This window comes from Prunus persica, chromosome G2 (genome assembly GCF_000346465.2).
Source record: "Prunus persica cultivar Lovell chromosome G2, Prunus_persica_NCBIv2, whole genome shotgun sequence".
Classification (NCBI taxonomy): Eukaryota; Viridiplantae; Streptophyta; class Magnoliopsida; order Rosales; family Rosaceae; genus Prunus; species Prunus persica.
Genome location: NC_034010.1, coordinates 26,638,775 through 26,652,806, shown reverse-complemented (window position 1 = coordinate 26,652,806; position 14,032 = coordinate 26,638,775). Strand labels below are relative to the sequence as shown.

The window sequence follows — 14,032 nt, the reverse complement described above, 5'->3', positions numbered from 1 at the left end:
TGGTGATATAAAGTTTTGTGAATGTTCTAGGCTTAGAGTACTATATATACACAATAATGGAGAAAACTTGATCGAGTTGAACTTTTCTTCATAAGGTAAAAGACAGAGATAACCCAACTTATCTTTTGCGTTGATTAGATTAGTTTCCTATTTTATGTTGAGATGGATTAATAACTTAAAACTTCTGACTAATAAACATTTGCAACACGCAATTTTGCCAAAGAGAGAATGGAGGACAAGAAACACCCAAGGCCTCTCCAATTTGACGGTAAAAGTAAAAAAATAAAAAATAAAATAAAAATAAAAATAAAAATAGAATTTTCAGAGAAAACTGTCTGAAAACTACAAGACCAAAAAAGAATAAAAATAAAGGAGAAATTTCATAAAAGGAGGCCCAGAAAAATAAAAATAAAACGTGAATAAGTTAATTTTGAGGATAAAGATAGCAAAATTCCAAGTCAAATGTGGGCCCTCATCCAACGGTAGAAGCCCAATGGGTTTGCTTACAGAAATATCTTATTCCCAAAAAGAATAAAAAATAAAAAAATCATTCAAGAACTGTGTAAAGCCACTACTCTCTGAGCTGTCCTTGAGCAAACAATTTCGCCACCAAAACAACCAGCCCCTACTTACTATATAAACCCTTCCTCTTTTGCTAATCACATTCTAATCTTACTTAAACCCACTTCAAATCTTCATTAATCAAAGGCGATCCACCGACCTTCTAAATTCCAAATGGCTTCCTCCTCCCAACAATCTCAGCCCTTCGACGGCCACTTCACGGTGCTGGACGACACCCAGTTTCATATCCGAGGCCGCACGCTCTTCTTCGTCGTCGTCCTCTTCACCGTCGTCCTCCTCGTCACCGTCCTCTTGCTCTACGCGCGCTGGGTATGCCACTCCCACCCCAACACCTCCTCCTCATCCAACACGCCGCCCAACGCGCCGCCGCAGAGTCAGCCCAAGGGACTCGACCCCACCGTCATCCGAGCCCTGCCAATCGTCCTGTACCACCAATCGGTTCGGGACTTGGAGGCTGGCGGCGGCGGCGGAGAGTGTTGCATATGCCTCGGGGTTTTCGGAGATGGCGAGAAGGTTAAGGTTCTGCCGAATTGCAGCCATAGCTACCACTCTGAGTGCGTTGATACGTGGCTCGCGACTCGGTCGAGCTGCCCGCTGTGTCGAGCTCAGCTCCAAGCTCAGTCCACCACTACCTGATTTTGCTTGGGTTTTTCCTTTTTTGGAAATAATTTACTCTTTTTTTTTTTTTTCTATTTGGATGTAGAATAATTTAATTCATTATTATCCTAGATCTTGTAAATTCTTGTAAAGCAGAACTGTCCTTTGTGTTATCGTCTTTGTTTGGAGATATTTTGGAGCTTTTTTTCTTCTCCTTTTCCTACTCTTGTCGTGGTTTGATTTTCCATATATTTTATTGTCTGAGGAAACTAGACGAAGATTGAGGCATAAAAAACGAATGCTTTGTTCTTTCCCTATAAAAATAAATGCGTTGTTTATACATTTGGCGGCATATGTTCGAAGAATGCCCTGAAGTCAGTCAATTTCTTTCTTTTTCTTCTTAATTTGTTTTTTCTAATACAAGGGATAGTGTAAATTAATTATTCTAATTAATTTAATTTATAACGGAGACTCGAACTTGACTGTAAAACGACAGGTTCACTGTACTGATCAATTTGTCAATTTGCCAAACTCACGTCTTAATATTTTATTCAAAAATTTTTAAAATTTGAACTTTTTGGTTATCCGAAGATCGGGCTTCTAAAAAGAAAATTCTATTTTACTCCTTTGATCGACCCAAAATCCTAATGTTATAGTCGGCCCAAAACCAAATCTACTAATCCGCCTAAAACCCAATCCTCAACCCGAAATTTGAGGATGGTAAGTAATGGCCCAACCCAAATTCAAAACATTAGGGTTTCTTCTTCTAATATAAATAGTCGCAAAGCGCTAATATCCAAACCCTCTCAAGATACGATAACTTCTTTTCTCCGCAGCCTTCTTTGCAGAACTAAGGTTTTGAAAGCGAACTTCGTTTCATCGTCACCATGAGAGCCAAGGTAAGAGCTCCATCTCCTTTCCCTACTTGAGCTTTCTCTTATTCTTTGTTATCTGTTCGTTTATTGATTTGTTCTTTTTGTTTTGTGGCGTGGGCAGTGGAAGAAGAAGCGCATGAGGAGGTTGAAGAGGAAGCGCCGAAAGATGAGACAGAGATCCAAGTAGTTTTGCCGCCATCCACCATCAATCGACGTCGTCTCTCACCCGATCCCCATGTTTTGTTTTCTAATCAAGTAATCAGTACCGATTAGTCAGCTTGTAGTCGTTGTGTACTTTTGTGATTCTCTCAGTTTGAACAATTTTTGCTTAATTTCAGTCAGCTTTCAAACCATATTATGAGCTTTAAAATAACTGATTTTCTATCTGAGCCTTGGTATCGCGATTTTAAATTCTGATTGTGATGATGGATTCTCTTATATATGTGTTGTGAATCGCATTTCTTTGTTAGTGATTTGAAATATCGTATCCCGAGTTAGAATATAGTAGTTGATGAATGTTCTGTTGCGATAGATGCGAGAGAAATGAACTGTTTAGATATCACTGTCTATTTGCAAGGTGGAGATGAATTTTTCAGATTTTGATTTTAGTACTTGGGCACCATAGAAGGTGATCTATGTGGCCGGCCGGCGAATGCCTAGCCCTTGTTGAGTAGGCATGGTTTGTGTTCTAGGATGAGTAATGGATGAATGACTTGGATTCATCTGGGCGTGTTTGCTTTGTAAGTTGAGTGATGTCAATTACAATAGTGGGTACTTGTATTCTGGATAGGTTGATTGAATTCTGTAATTGAAATTTTAGATTGGATTGGACATGATTTTCTGTCATCGGAACTGAAAGAGATGTTTTAGCTAGGTATAGGTTGTTTGAAGTTTGGAACTGAAAATATCAGTCTTGGTTAGGTTGTTTTCACCACTTGGTTTATAGTTACGACTTTGGTATTAACAGAAGCATGTGTTTTCGTATGAGAAATAGGTTTCCTGTACAATTTCAATGACCTCCCACTTATAGTTTGTGCAATGCGTAATTGCTATTCTGTTCTTTTGTACTCTTAAACTGAGGCAGAGGATATATGCCAACAGTTTAGTTTTCCTTTCGAAAGCGATTATATCCCCGACATAAGAAATGGAACTACTCGCTCCGGTTGAAGGAAAAGTTATAAATCGGCAACTCTAACCCGGTTTATTTTATATTCTCATGTGAATACACACTGAAAACCCTAAACAGAATGCGGCTAATGTTTGTTGTGTCCACAAAGTATGTTTCCATGGCCTCCGGATTTTTGTAATCTTAAGATTTGAGTCCATGTACCCCGTCATACAAGACAAGACAATCACCCCTGGCCTCCAGACGCTTTTAATTTAGTTGGTCGATTTAAATACTCTTTTCTTTTTACTACCCAATTATTGCTGACGATCGCAAATCAAACTTGGGGCAGATTGCCAAACTAAAGCTTAAGTAGTAAAAGTTGATAACTAACATCTGAATCTGATGATGCTGCTGCTGCACATGAAGATTTCCAAGTTCACGCCGATTTTGAAAGTGAGAATTCACAACCCAACAGAGACCAAAAGATATTGAAAACTGAAGAGTGCAAAATAGAAAATATTGAAGCGTTACGGATCATTTTGGAGCCCTGCTGACTGAAGCCCAAACGACGTGGGTCCAGCCTCGGCCCGTAAGCCATCAACGTAATTCCTCACCTCCTGGGCTATCATCCGCTGCATGATCGTTAGCAAACACGTCTCTTCCATCTCCACAGCACATTTTCCCTCGTCATCATGATCCTCGCTCTTCAAAATGACCTCGTTTTCCTCCTTCTCGCCAGGTGGCAACAGCGTCAGCGACGTTTCTACCACCCCGTCCCCTCCCACGTCCGCTTTAAAGCTATCGGGCTCCGGCGACGCCCTCAGGCACTGCCGCTTCATGCCCGGCTCGTACCTGATCTGTGCGACCGAGTTGGAATCGGACGACGCGGACGACAACTCGGCGAGTTGGCGACGACGCCGTAGCGTGGAGTTCCAGTGGTTCTTGATGGCATTATCTGTTCGGCCGGGGAGGAGGCGGGCGATGGTGGCCCACTTGTTGCCGTGGAGGGCGTGGGCCCGGACGATAATGTTGTCCTCTTGCGGCGTAAAGGACTTGTGCTGGACGGTGGGGCTGAGCTGGTTGCACCACCGAAGGCGGCAGGACTTGCCTGAGCGGCCGGGGATGCCGGTGCTGATGAGGGACCAGTTGCGTGGGCCGTGCTGGGCCACCAGCTTGATGAGCGTGGAGTCCTCTTGTGGGCTCCACGACCCCTTCACTCGATCCTCATCACTGTTGATCACGCTCATGATGATCATCATACGACGATGATGATCAGTTGGAGTTAGAGAGAGAGAGAAGAAATGGATTGTGTGAATTTGAGAATGGGAAGGGAGAGAGGGGGGGTTGAAGAATGGGGTGGGGGGGTTGGGTTGGCGACATGCATGAACCGTAAAACCGCTCTGATTCACATAACAGAAATTAACTTGAAACGCGTTTCTTTCCTTTCTGTTTTTTTGTTTTTAAATTTTATTTTGTATGATAATATTATTATTAAGCCTCTGGGAAATGCTGGGTTTTGTTGTTGTTGTCAAACTTGTCTATTGGGTTTAAGAAGTAGGAGGTTATAACTTCCATCAAGACTGATGGTTCTTTTGATTATAGAGCTCAATTCTCTAGATCAATCTGATCCATCAGGGCTCATGACTTCGATTTGAGATGGATGGTGACGATGGCGCACACACACACACGTAAGAATTAACAGAAAAAGGAAAAAGAAAAAAAGAGTAAGGGCAGTTTGTTGAATGTAGAGTAGGATAGTGTGACGGCTATCCGTTTCTTAATGGAACGGAAACGGAACGGAATAGGAGTGTGAAGCAACTACTGAACTACCGAACCGAGATTAGGGGTGGATAATATGGTCATGTCATGGATCCGTTTGTTAAACAGTTAAAAAATAAACTATATTATTATTAACTCAACTTCTGGAGTTAATTACGATGGAAAAAGAAAGTTGGTAGACAAGTTTAATTCTACAACATGACATCAATTCCAACTACTACACTCGCAGGCATCGAATTCAAAGTTTGTGACCAAAAAAGATTGACAAGAGTTGAAATAAGTAGATGTAGATAACAAAGTGGAGTAGCTAAATGCATTTTTTATTATCAAGAAATTAGGTATATAATCATTAACATCTCAAACCTCAATTGCGTCAAATTGGAGCGGTAGACTCAAATGGCACCTTTACAAATTCACCAAAAAGGGGTTATATTGAGGGGTTTAATACGGCTGTACAATAATGACTCTGTAATTGATCGGATGACTATTAAGAACTCCGTGTCATTATAGCCTCCTTACTAATGGATATAGACGACCATGTAGATACCCATTTAGTGTTTAGCGATGTGGTGGTGCGGTGGTAATTTGGTCCAAGGAGTACCCATTGTCTATCCCTAGAAGCACCCTCTTCTTTTTTTTCATCCAAAGGCGATATAATTTTATTGATAATGCAAGATGAAAACAAGTACTCAAAAATTCAAGCTATGTCTTAGAGGATTAGGCGAGCATCTCTACACATAAAGGCGTAGTGGTCGTCGGACTACCTAGGTAGCCTACCTTCACAACCGCAAACGAGAAAATGAACCTTGCCACCTTTAGAGCACCCCCCCGTCCCCCTAAGATCATACCAGTAAAAAAATTACTTATTACAATCCTCGTACAAAACATCAATAACTAAATCTGGCGATTCTTCAAACCAAGTAGCAGTCGATCCTATGTGTGAAGCAAAGCATGGCAAGCACCCTCTTCTTATTATGCAATTAGAGATAAACTTAGGCCAAAATAACAGAAATGCAATTATTTGTTATCAAATTCCAAAATTGCGTACAATTACAAGATGCCAGCTAATGCAACTTGGCAAAAATAAGCAAAACATCATATATATATTTATTGTTCAATCTAATCATGCAAACTTCTCTTCTTCAATATGGTAGGAAGCCACACATGATAAATCACCTCCTGCTCCTTCCTTGTTGTGCCCACAGTTGCCTTATTGCCTTATGCATGCCACCAAGCTTATAGCTTAATCTCTCCACATGTCAATACAATCCATTATTGAAGCATGTCTCCCAAGGGAAGAACACAAAGAAAAGAATAGAGACTCAATGTACTCTATAAATCACTTGATTCACACACACTTCAAAAAATCTTGGGAACAAAATAAGATCTAATTTGGGTATTGAAATGGCAAGAAAAACCTCTGCCTCTTGCTTCTAATTCGACAGTTTGGTGCCATAGATGATGCACAAATTTTACTCAAAACCAACTTAAGTGACTGCTTGAGAGTGCTTATGCAGAGAGCCTCATCTTCTTCACCATCTTTACAGAGGACCAAAACGCTTTTGATTCTGCCACCCACACTTGCCATGTCTGCTCTCACTGCTGTCAGCTTTAGGCCTTTGAGCACTTGAATGAGCTCCGAGAACAGTTCTGGCCTGTCATCGCAGCAAACAGATGCCCTTATGACGATACTGCACCTGCTTTTGTTCATATTAATATTGTTGCTGCCGGAGTTTGCAGCAGCCTGAGCAGGATCAGAGTCGATGGTTATTTCATCCATTTCAGTTGGAACCATGAAGGCTTTGCTGACTTCCATTGCTTTTCGCTTTAGATCCTTCACATGATCGATCACACTTCCCAACAGAGCCGCCTTGTCCATCTGTAGAAACCTCGACATGTTATGTTGTTAGACAGTCAATTCTCGAGAATCGAGAATTATTAAGTGATATTGTACTAAGTACCTTGTCGGACTTGGGAATTAGTTTCCTTAGAGTTGCAAGCTGTGCATTGATTCTATCTCTGCGCCTTTTCTCTGCTTGGCTGTGGCTCTTTGAAGCAGTTGCAGCTCTGTCTTCTTCATCAGCACCTTCAGCCGTTGCAGACCAAGAATTTGGGAACCCACAAAACTGGAATTGGGTAGAGCTGGAGGCATGAGGAGGCCACGGAAGTGGAAAGCTGGAAGACTCATTGCTCAGTGCAGCAGAGTTGTAGGGAGCCCAGGTTGCCCCTTGAGGACCAGCACAATAACAATTCTCCATAGCCAAAAACAACCAACACTTCTCTAAAACCATACTCTCCATCCCCTTTGCCTTTTTATCTCACATCAAGATCTACTGTTCATTGCACTAATAATGTGTGATCTCCACACCTTTGATAGTGATCGGTAGTTATCCATAAAACCTTTAACTTGTCAAATGAAATTTGCTTTTGGCCGTATCCGGCTTTTCTCAATACGATTTTTATTTGTATTTTGTACTTTTTTTTTCCCTGCTTTTCTTTTGATTCATCAGTAAACAACAAAACCTTAAAGGGCTCTTGGTAATTAGAAAAATCGAAGAATGCCTAATCCACTATATATTTCACTGGATTTGGGTTCACAAAAGGACATAGAGATTTGTCTCACCACATCAACTTTCTAAACCAAAACCAATTTAGAAACATCCTATAGCAAAACTCGCAAAACCGTAGTAAAATATTGTACGAGAAGATTATGTTATGTTATCAAACTATCAAATATGAAAAATGAAGATGAATCATCAACTTAATAGCAGCTGCTCTGCTGTGCATGCATTGACTTGGTAACAGAGTAGTACGGAAGATGGATCATCTACTTCATTTGTGATAAAAACCACGAGAATAAGATTTGTAAAATGCTAATTAATGTTGTGACTTTGTCTAATCTCTCCACCTTTTCTCTTTCATTTGGAGTGTGCATTGAGAAGCATGTAAGCTCCCATGAAGGAAAAAGGATGAGGCTTAGAGAGAGGAAATTTTATGATGTTTAATGAGAATTGACTCATATTAGCACAATGCTTTTCAGCCTTTAAATATACAAAGCTCATATTAACCCCTTAAACCAACCATTGTTAGGAAGTTCTAACTTACTCTTAACACAACTGTAACAAGACTAAAGCACACTGCCACATCACCCACAATTCAAGTGAGATACAGCTGCTGGCAGCTGACTTGTGCTTTTTCAGGAACAACTATCAAACCTCACCACTGTGCTTTTTCATCCCCACTAAATCAGGACAATTGTGCAATATTGTTTATGTTTAATAGTTTTTTTGTGTGTCTGACATGTTATGTTTTTAGGTAGCGAACTAGAATTGTTAATCGCTAAATATGTAAAATCGGGATTGACAATTGTCAAACATAATCTTACTGTCAGATCAGATAATTTCCAAGAGATCTCTTAAATCTAGCAAGATTTATTTCTTGTATGCCTTATTAACCTAACAAGTTGCCACTCATTTTAGTGGCTCGGTTTGTCCTATTTTCATGGGTTTTGCTTGTGCTGTACGGCACAAGCAGACAAAAATGCTTCAATAAGAATCAACGGCCGGATATATAGGGCCCTGATTTCACTCAAACATTGTTACTCACCATAAAGAGGACTTTAAAGATTGATACGACATCTGATCAACCACTTGCTTTGCAGAGTTGCCCATTTTCTCATATTTGTGTGGTGTTTATAGCTCCCGTATCTTCTTCTTCCTTCATTTTCTAAAAATCCATATCTCAAACGCAGTCTTTTCGGGTCCCATTTGGTTCAACATATTTGCTTGAATTATATCCACCGTCGGCAGGAGCCATGATAAAAGGTGCCACGTCTAAAGACTAAGAAAATATGAATGGCTCCAGTGTAGCCCACTTTGGTCTTCTCTCTGGTCATAGATGACAGCAAATTAAATGAGCACGTGTTTGATCATGAGAACAGATGGGTGAGTTCATGCATGTTTGATCCAACTTAAGAAAGCTCATGCTTTAAAAGTCCTGGCAAGACGTTTGGGATGAATCAGATTCTGCCCAAATGAAATGAGCCGCAACATATGGTTGCGTTTTGCACTAAAATATCTCAAGGTCAATGTAAATTTTGACAGAAATACAAAGTGAAATGCTTTTTCTTTGTTCATTTTCAACAAAGTGAGAGACTTGTTTTTGAGGAGGTAGGAAACAAAGGGAAGAAGTTCAAGGAATTGAATAGCTGTTACCATATATGTCTATCTTCAATGAAGCTACAAAAGTATGCGAGCAGTAAATGTTGAATACCCATGATCATGATACAACAAATATTGACCCTGCAAATCTTTGTACATTGACGTGTATATCTTGCCTAAAATGATTTCAAATCCTAGTCCTGTGGCTGTGGCTGCGAAGGAGAACTTTGGTATATGGAGGCATCAAGGTGGCTCGCCCGATGTTGATTTCAAATCCACAGTCCATCCCTCAGTTTTCATTGAAATGGATGGCACCAAGTTTCCAAACAACGTAAGTTGTAGCAAACATGACCGTGCTGATAAATACAAATGAGAAGATAATTAGAAACAAATCAGCACCCCCTGGAAAATCCCAAGTTAGGCCCTGCTTTGGCATCCCTCGCTTGCTGTCGTCAAAAATGTTTGTAGGGGCCTCTGGAAGTCCGGATCTTTTCTTCCCACGTTCACTGTCTCTGAGAGCATCTAATACATTCTTGCCCCTCTCTGATTTTTTAGTTGGCTTTGTTTCAGTGTTATAACGCCTGAGAACCTTGGCTGCCCTCAGTCTCTCCCTAGCTGTTAGCGGCAATCTTTTTGATTTAGATTGCACATTAGGTGACAGAGGTGCGTCCCGCTCCTGGCTTGAGGAAACTGAAGACCCATTGGAAGGCTCAGAGGTTTGAGTCCCTGACTGATCTAGGACACTAGTTTGGAACTGACTGTCGTTGGCAGAAGAACCCAAAGATGAAGAATTCACAATTGGTAATCGGTCATCAGAAGGAGAACTTGCAGTATTTCCAGAAGCCTTATCATCGGTCTCTGTGGTAAGACGATTGCTATCAGCAACTGAAAGACATAAGCCCCATCTTTTCTTGCTTATATCCCTCTTTGGCCTAAATGTTCCGAATGAAGATGTGAATTGGGAAGCCGTAGGTATACAAGCTCCAGCAGAAAATTGTGACATGCTCTGGTACTTGGCTTTTAACTTCAAATGGAAAAGAAAAAACTTATGTAAATTATAGAATCATTTGTTGAACAATCATCTCCAACGTCGTTAGAAACAGTCCCTTGAACCGTTCATTAGCAATGAGAGCATGAAACTATTCAGCTATATAGAACACAAATTTTGAAAGGTACAATAAATTTCTAATTTAGATGCATTGAGACATCGTACCAATCATGCAAAAAAGTAGAAAGCATATCAATGATCAAGTCTAACTAAGAGTGAAGCTAAGTACTTCTCCATTCATAAAACAGACCGAAGTTTTGAAAGGTAAACAAAAATTCCCCCTTGAGTTCTGACCATGACGCTTAAGCAAACAATCTAACATGCAGACACAGCAATAGATGAAAATCATAAAAGGAGAGGCATAAGTTTTCTTTTCTGAAAAATGAAATCACCATAGGCGCCTTCCTTTCTTCCAGGAAACTTGGGTCAAACAAAAACAAATTTGGCACAATAGTCATCAGTAGGATTAAGTCCTAACAGTCAAAAACCTCAACTAAAAGAAAGCCTTATCCAGACCATTTCCTTTTTTGGGGTTAAGGCATCAGAAAAAAAGACCCTTGAGCCAAGATTCATCCTTTTAAAGGTCATAACCCAGTTGAATATTATATGTTTCAAAAGAAAAAGATATTGAAGTGGGTATTATCAGTAGTAACTACCAGAAAAACAAAAACCCAGAAGGGGTTGAGAACAAAGAAGAAAAAAATTGGTTCAAGTTGTAGTAATTCGCTATAAACATGCATTCATAGACACAAATTGAACACAGACAAAAGACGGAATGGTGCATAAGAGGAGCATGAAATTACCATAGAATTGAAGCCAACGGCCGAGTAGAATGAAACAGCCATTTTCTGGTCGTCTACGGCCCAACCATTTAGAGAGAGAGAGAGAGTTACACACCGTGTGTCTGCGTTGTGGTGCAATGAAGGAGTGAATGGTCTGTAATCCAAGGGAAGGGGATGAGAATTTGATGGCACCACAGCCTATCCTAGCTCGTGTCTAGCACGCCGCCTTCTTTATTTTTTTGTTTTCCAATGTCCCAACGACATGTCGTTTTATAATGAAAAACAATGAAGTATCAATGCGGTCTTTCATTTATTTCATCCAAACTTGACTGAATTAAAAATCTAATGGCTCAACATTGTCCATATTAACGTTGAAAAGAGAGGAAAAAAAAAAAAAAAAAAGGGAAAGAAAAGGCTAAATTGGATGTCTAGAAGAACTGTAAATATGTGAAAGGCAATACAAAGTCGCTCAGAAAACTTGGATTTCTCAACTACATGAAATCATAGACGTCAAAATTATAACAATCTGATTAGAGACGGCAGCATAATCTAACTTTTTGAGTTACTGGTAAGACTTGGAGTGAAAAAAAAAGTTATAAAACTAAGGGCTGATGAAAGGGTTCTTCTCTATTAAGTTACAAGTATATTGTGATTGATATCAAGTCCACTATTTCTAAGCCTGGGTAAGTATTGGAGAGACGGCAGCTTTGAAATCTTCATAGAATCTTTGCTCAGAATATCTGTCAGCCCGTTTCCTTGCAGCTGCAGCCATCTTGAGCCTCTCTGTTTCTGGCATTTTTATGATACTGAGGATGGCATCTGCATATTCCTCCACGGTGCAGGCAAGAAATCCTGTTTGCTGTCCATCTTCAGGTAAGACAATGTCCATTTTTGGGCCAGCAGAATTATGTGCTGAAACAAGGGAAAACATGAGGAACATCAGCACAGGAAAGAATGAATAAGATAAGTTACAGAGTTTGTTGGTTCAGATTCAGATGACAGATAACTTGAGATGCTCACCAATTGGGACGGCTCCTGCAGCCATATACTCCACAACACTTATTCCAAAGTGCTCATCAGTCATTGAATGGATTCCTGCAATGGCACCTGCCAAAAGTTGCACCAAGTCCCTGTAGACATGAAAACTAACCAAGCTAAGAAAGCAATAACAAATCCAAACAGGGGTCATCAAATTACAAGAATAAAAGATAACCCAACAAGTTCAGGAAAACTTATTTACAAATAGAGAATAGTTCAGATGTTTGCATAAGCATTTGACTAGATTAATTTGACGAGCATAAAAGGATGCAGAACATGAGACCCCTAGCACAGACCTGTACAAGACATTTTTATGAAATTCCACATCCCCGTCCACTTTCAATTCAATTGCTTTATCTTTCAAACTTTGTAATCTTTCCTCATCCGACTTATTCCGACAGCTACCCACAAACTGAAGCTTAGGTCTGGGCAAGTGTGCATCTAATTTCCCTATGGCAGCTGCAAAGGCCTCAAGTTGGAGGCCATGTGCCTGAGAAAGAAATAACCAAAGTTCATAAGGACTTGCCAGCAGCCACAACAAGTAAAGGCCCCACAAATGAGCCGCAAAAATCTTAGTACCTTGTGCTCATAAGGTTTATATGCCCACCTTCTCTGGCCGAAACTGTGCAACAGATATAAGTTTCACCGGTTCCACTGGCCTCTCCAAAGAAAGCACCTATTCGGGCAGAAACTTGTTAAAAGGCAAATCCAATTGCATATTTGCAGCACATCATTATCACATTCATAACTCGTAAAACCATGTTCCCAAGTAAAATGTCAAGACACTGGTAACAAACCTGAAGTCCAGAAGTATCACACGGAGGGTAGACACGCTTAGTCCGTTCCGGGATGTTCCAGAGCTTTTCGATATGGGACTGAGTCCAGGAAGAATTAACCATAGCAAGATGGGCACAAGAGCCTACAATCCCATACATCCGGCTAAATATGTTGTAGTAGATGACTTTGCAGCTGGATAACCAATTGCTACAACAACAACACAACAAAAGCAATCCATGTTGAGATTTTTTCGGCTAAACAAATAGCAAAGCATATTATTCATCAATCATTATCAGCAATCAGCACATGTTAATAGCGACGATAAATATACCTCTGAGCAATAAAGTCGTCATTGTTGTACATGGAGCTCCGCTGACGAACACGAGAGAGCATGTCGCAGCTGATTGTAGGGTAATGGGTGTAGCAGATAACTCTGCATCCAAACAGCCTGGCAAGGGGATACGTAAAGGCGTAGCCACTGGTGTCGATATAGTAAGTAGGAGTGAACTTGGTCAAGGCCTCCCATGCGAGGTAGACAGAGCCAAGGCTCTGCCCAATCATGGTCAAGCGTGGGTACGCGGCTTCCTCGATCCACTTCCTCTTGTTCAAATGCACCACCTTCAAATTCCAACCAAAATTCAAGTTTTAAAAAAAAAAAACAAATTGAATCTTGATAGAAGACGAAAGTGAGAGAGAGAGTACCTTAGGTGGGTGAAGGAGTTTGACCCCAAAGCGGTCGAGGGCGCGCGCGGTCAAGGAGAGAGGGGAGGCGTCATGGTCGCCGGTGTAGACGAGGCAGCGGAGGGAGGGGTTTTCATCCTGGATGGCTTTGACGGCGCACCAGAGGACCCTCTCGCCGCCGCCGCCGTCGTTGGTGTAGGGATGGAAGAAGGCCACCGCTCGTTTTCTGTTGTTTCTGGCGGTGAATATTTGGAGAGAGAATCTGAGGATCAAGGCTGAGAGAGCTGTGATCAGACCCCAAATCACGAATTGGTAAGCCATTGACGTCGATCGATCGTATTGGGAATTTGTAGAGAGGCCCGGAAATTGAATGATGAAAAAGGACTCCACTCGATCGTTTCGATTTTCTGATTATGTAACGAGACCGAAAGATAGTACAACACTAAACAGAATGAACACGACGTCGTTTAGATTTTGAATATGTTCGAATATTTTAACAGTATAGTGTACGTTTTGAATATATTTCGATATTTTAATAGTACAGCCGCGCGGCTATACGCTTGGAATATATTAGAGTATTTTAACAGTACAGCCGCCTGGCCATA

The 14,032-nt window shown here is 40.7% G+C and overlaps 5 protein-coding genes and 1 long non-coding RNA gene across 6 annotated transcripts; 2 read left to right on the top strand and 4 right to left on the bottom strand.

The window, feature by feature from the left end:
• Positions 373-1,557, top strand: LOC18787646 (RING-H2 finger protein ATL66). Its single transcript, XM_007218469.2, has one exon. It carries the CDS (start codon positions 736-738, stop codon positions 1,216-1,218), a length of 483 nt encoding a protein of 160 aa, XP_007218531.1. The 5' UTR covers positions 373-735; the 3' UTR covers positions 1,219-1,557.
• Positions 1,956-2,446, top strand: LOC109947555. The gene is made up of 2 exons (XR_002270322.1): positions 1,956-2,078; positions 2,176-2,446. It is a non-coding gene; the product is annotated as an uncharacterized LOC109947555 (long non-coding RNA).
• On the bottom strand, positions 3,591-5,035 carry LOC18785384 (transcription factor MYB25). The gene has a single exon (XM_007221049.2). It carries the CDS (start codon positions 4,419-4,421, stop codon positions 3,690-3,692), a length of 732 nt encoding a protein of 243 aa, XP_007221111.2. The 5' UTR covers positions 4,422-5,035; the 3' UTR covers positions 3,591-3,689.
• On the bottom strand, positions 5,934-7,279 carry LOC18785071 (transcription factor bHLH51). Its single transcript, XM_007218764.2, has 2 exons — positions 6,903-7,279; positions 5,934-6,820 (listed from the first exon to the last, which is right to left on the bottom strand). Exons 1-2 carry the CDS (start codon positions 7,239-7,241, stop codon positions 6,329-6,331), a joined length of 831 nt encoding a protein of 276 aa, XP_007218826.2. The 5' UTR covers positions 7,242-7,279; the 3' UTR covers positions 5,934-6,328.
• Positions 9,124-11,156, bottom strand: LOC18784603. Its single transcript, XM_020557647.1, has 2 exons — positions 10,953-11,156; positions 9,124-10,125 (listed from the first exon to the last, which is right to left on the bottom strand). The coding sequence occupies exons 1-2, from the start codon at positions 10,992-10,994 to the stop codon at positions 9,391-9,393; spliced, it is 777 nt and encodes a 258-aa protein (XP_020413236.1). The 5' UTR covers positions 10,995-11,156; the 3' UTR covers positions 9,124-9,390.
• LOC18785438 (GDP-Man:Man(3)GlcNAc(2)-PP-Dol alpha-1,2-mannosyltransferase) lies at positions 11,357-13,853 on the bottom strand. The gene is made up of 7 exons (XM_007217917.2): positions 13,449-13,853; positions 13,078-13,364; positions 12,767-12,953; positions 12,577-12,645; positions 12,266-12,459; positions 11,952-12,061; positions 11,357-11,843 (listed from the first exon to the last, which is right to left on the bottom strand). The coding sequence occupies exons 1-7, from the start codon at positions 13,746-13,748 to the stop codon at positions 11,605-11,607; spliced, it is 1,386 nt and encodes a 461-aa protein (XP_007217979.1). The 5' UTR covers positions 13,749-13,853; the 3' UTR covers positions 11,357-11,604.

Coding starts and splice junctions, on each gene's coding strand:
- LOC18785071 (XM_007218764.2), bottom strand. CDS start 7,241: ATGGAGAGTATGGTTTTAGAGAAGTGTTGGTTGTTTTTGGCTATGGAG. Junction 6,821..6,902: donor TAATTCCCAAGTCCGACAAG/GTACTTAGTACA, acceptor AGGTTTCTACAG/ATGGACAAGGCGGCTCTGTT.
- LOC18787646 (XM_007218469.2), top strand. CDS start 736: ATGGCTTCCTCCTCCCAACAATCTCAGCCCTTCGACGGCCACTTCACG.
- LOC18785384 (XM_007221049.2), bottom strand. CDS start 4,421: ATGATGATCATCATGAGCGTGATCAACAGTGATGAGGATCGAGTGAAG.
- LOC18785438 (XM_007217917.2), bottom strand. CDS start 13,748: ATGGCTTACCAATTCGTGATTTGGGGTCTGATCACAGCTCTCTCAGCC. Junction 12,954..13,077: donor GACGACTTTATTGCTCAGAG/GTATATTTATCG, acceptor TTGTTGTTGTAG/CAATTGGTTATCCAGCTGCA. Junction 12,460..12,576: donor CACAGTTTCGGCCAGAGAAG/GTGGGCATATAA, acceptor TTTCTTTCTCAG/GCACATGGCCTCCAACTTGA.
- LOC18784603 (XM_020557647.1), bottom strand. CDS start 10,994: ATGGCTGTTTCATTCTACTCGGCCGTTGGCTTCAATTCTATG. Junction 10,126..10,952: donor CCGTTGGCTTCAATTCTATG/GTAATTTCATGC, acceptor TTCCATTTGAAG/TTAAAAGCCAAGTACCAGAG.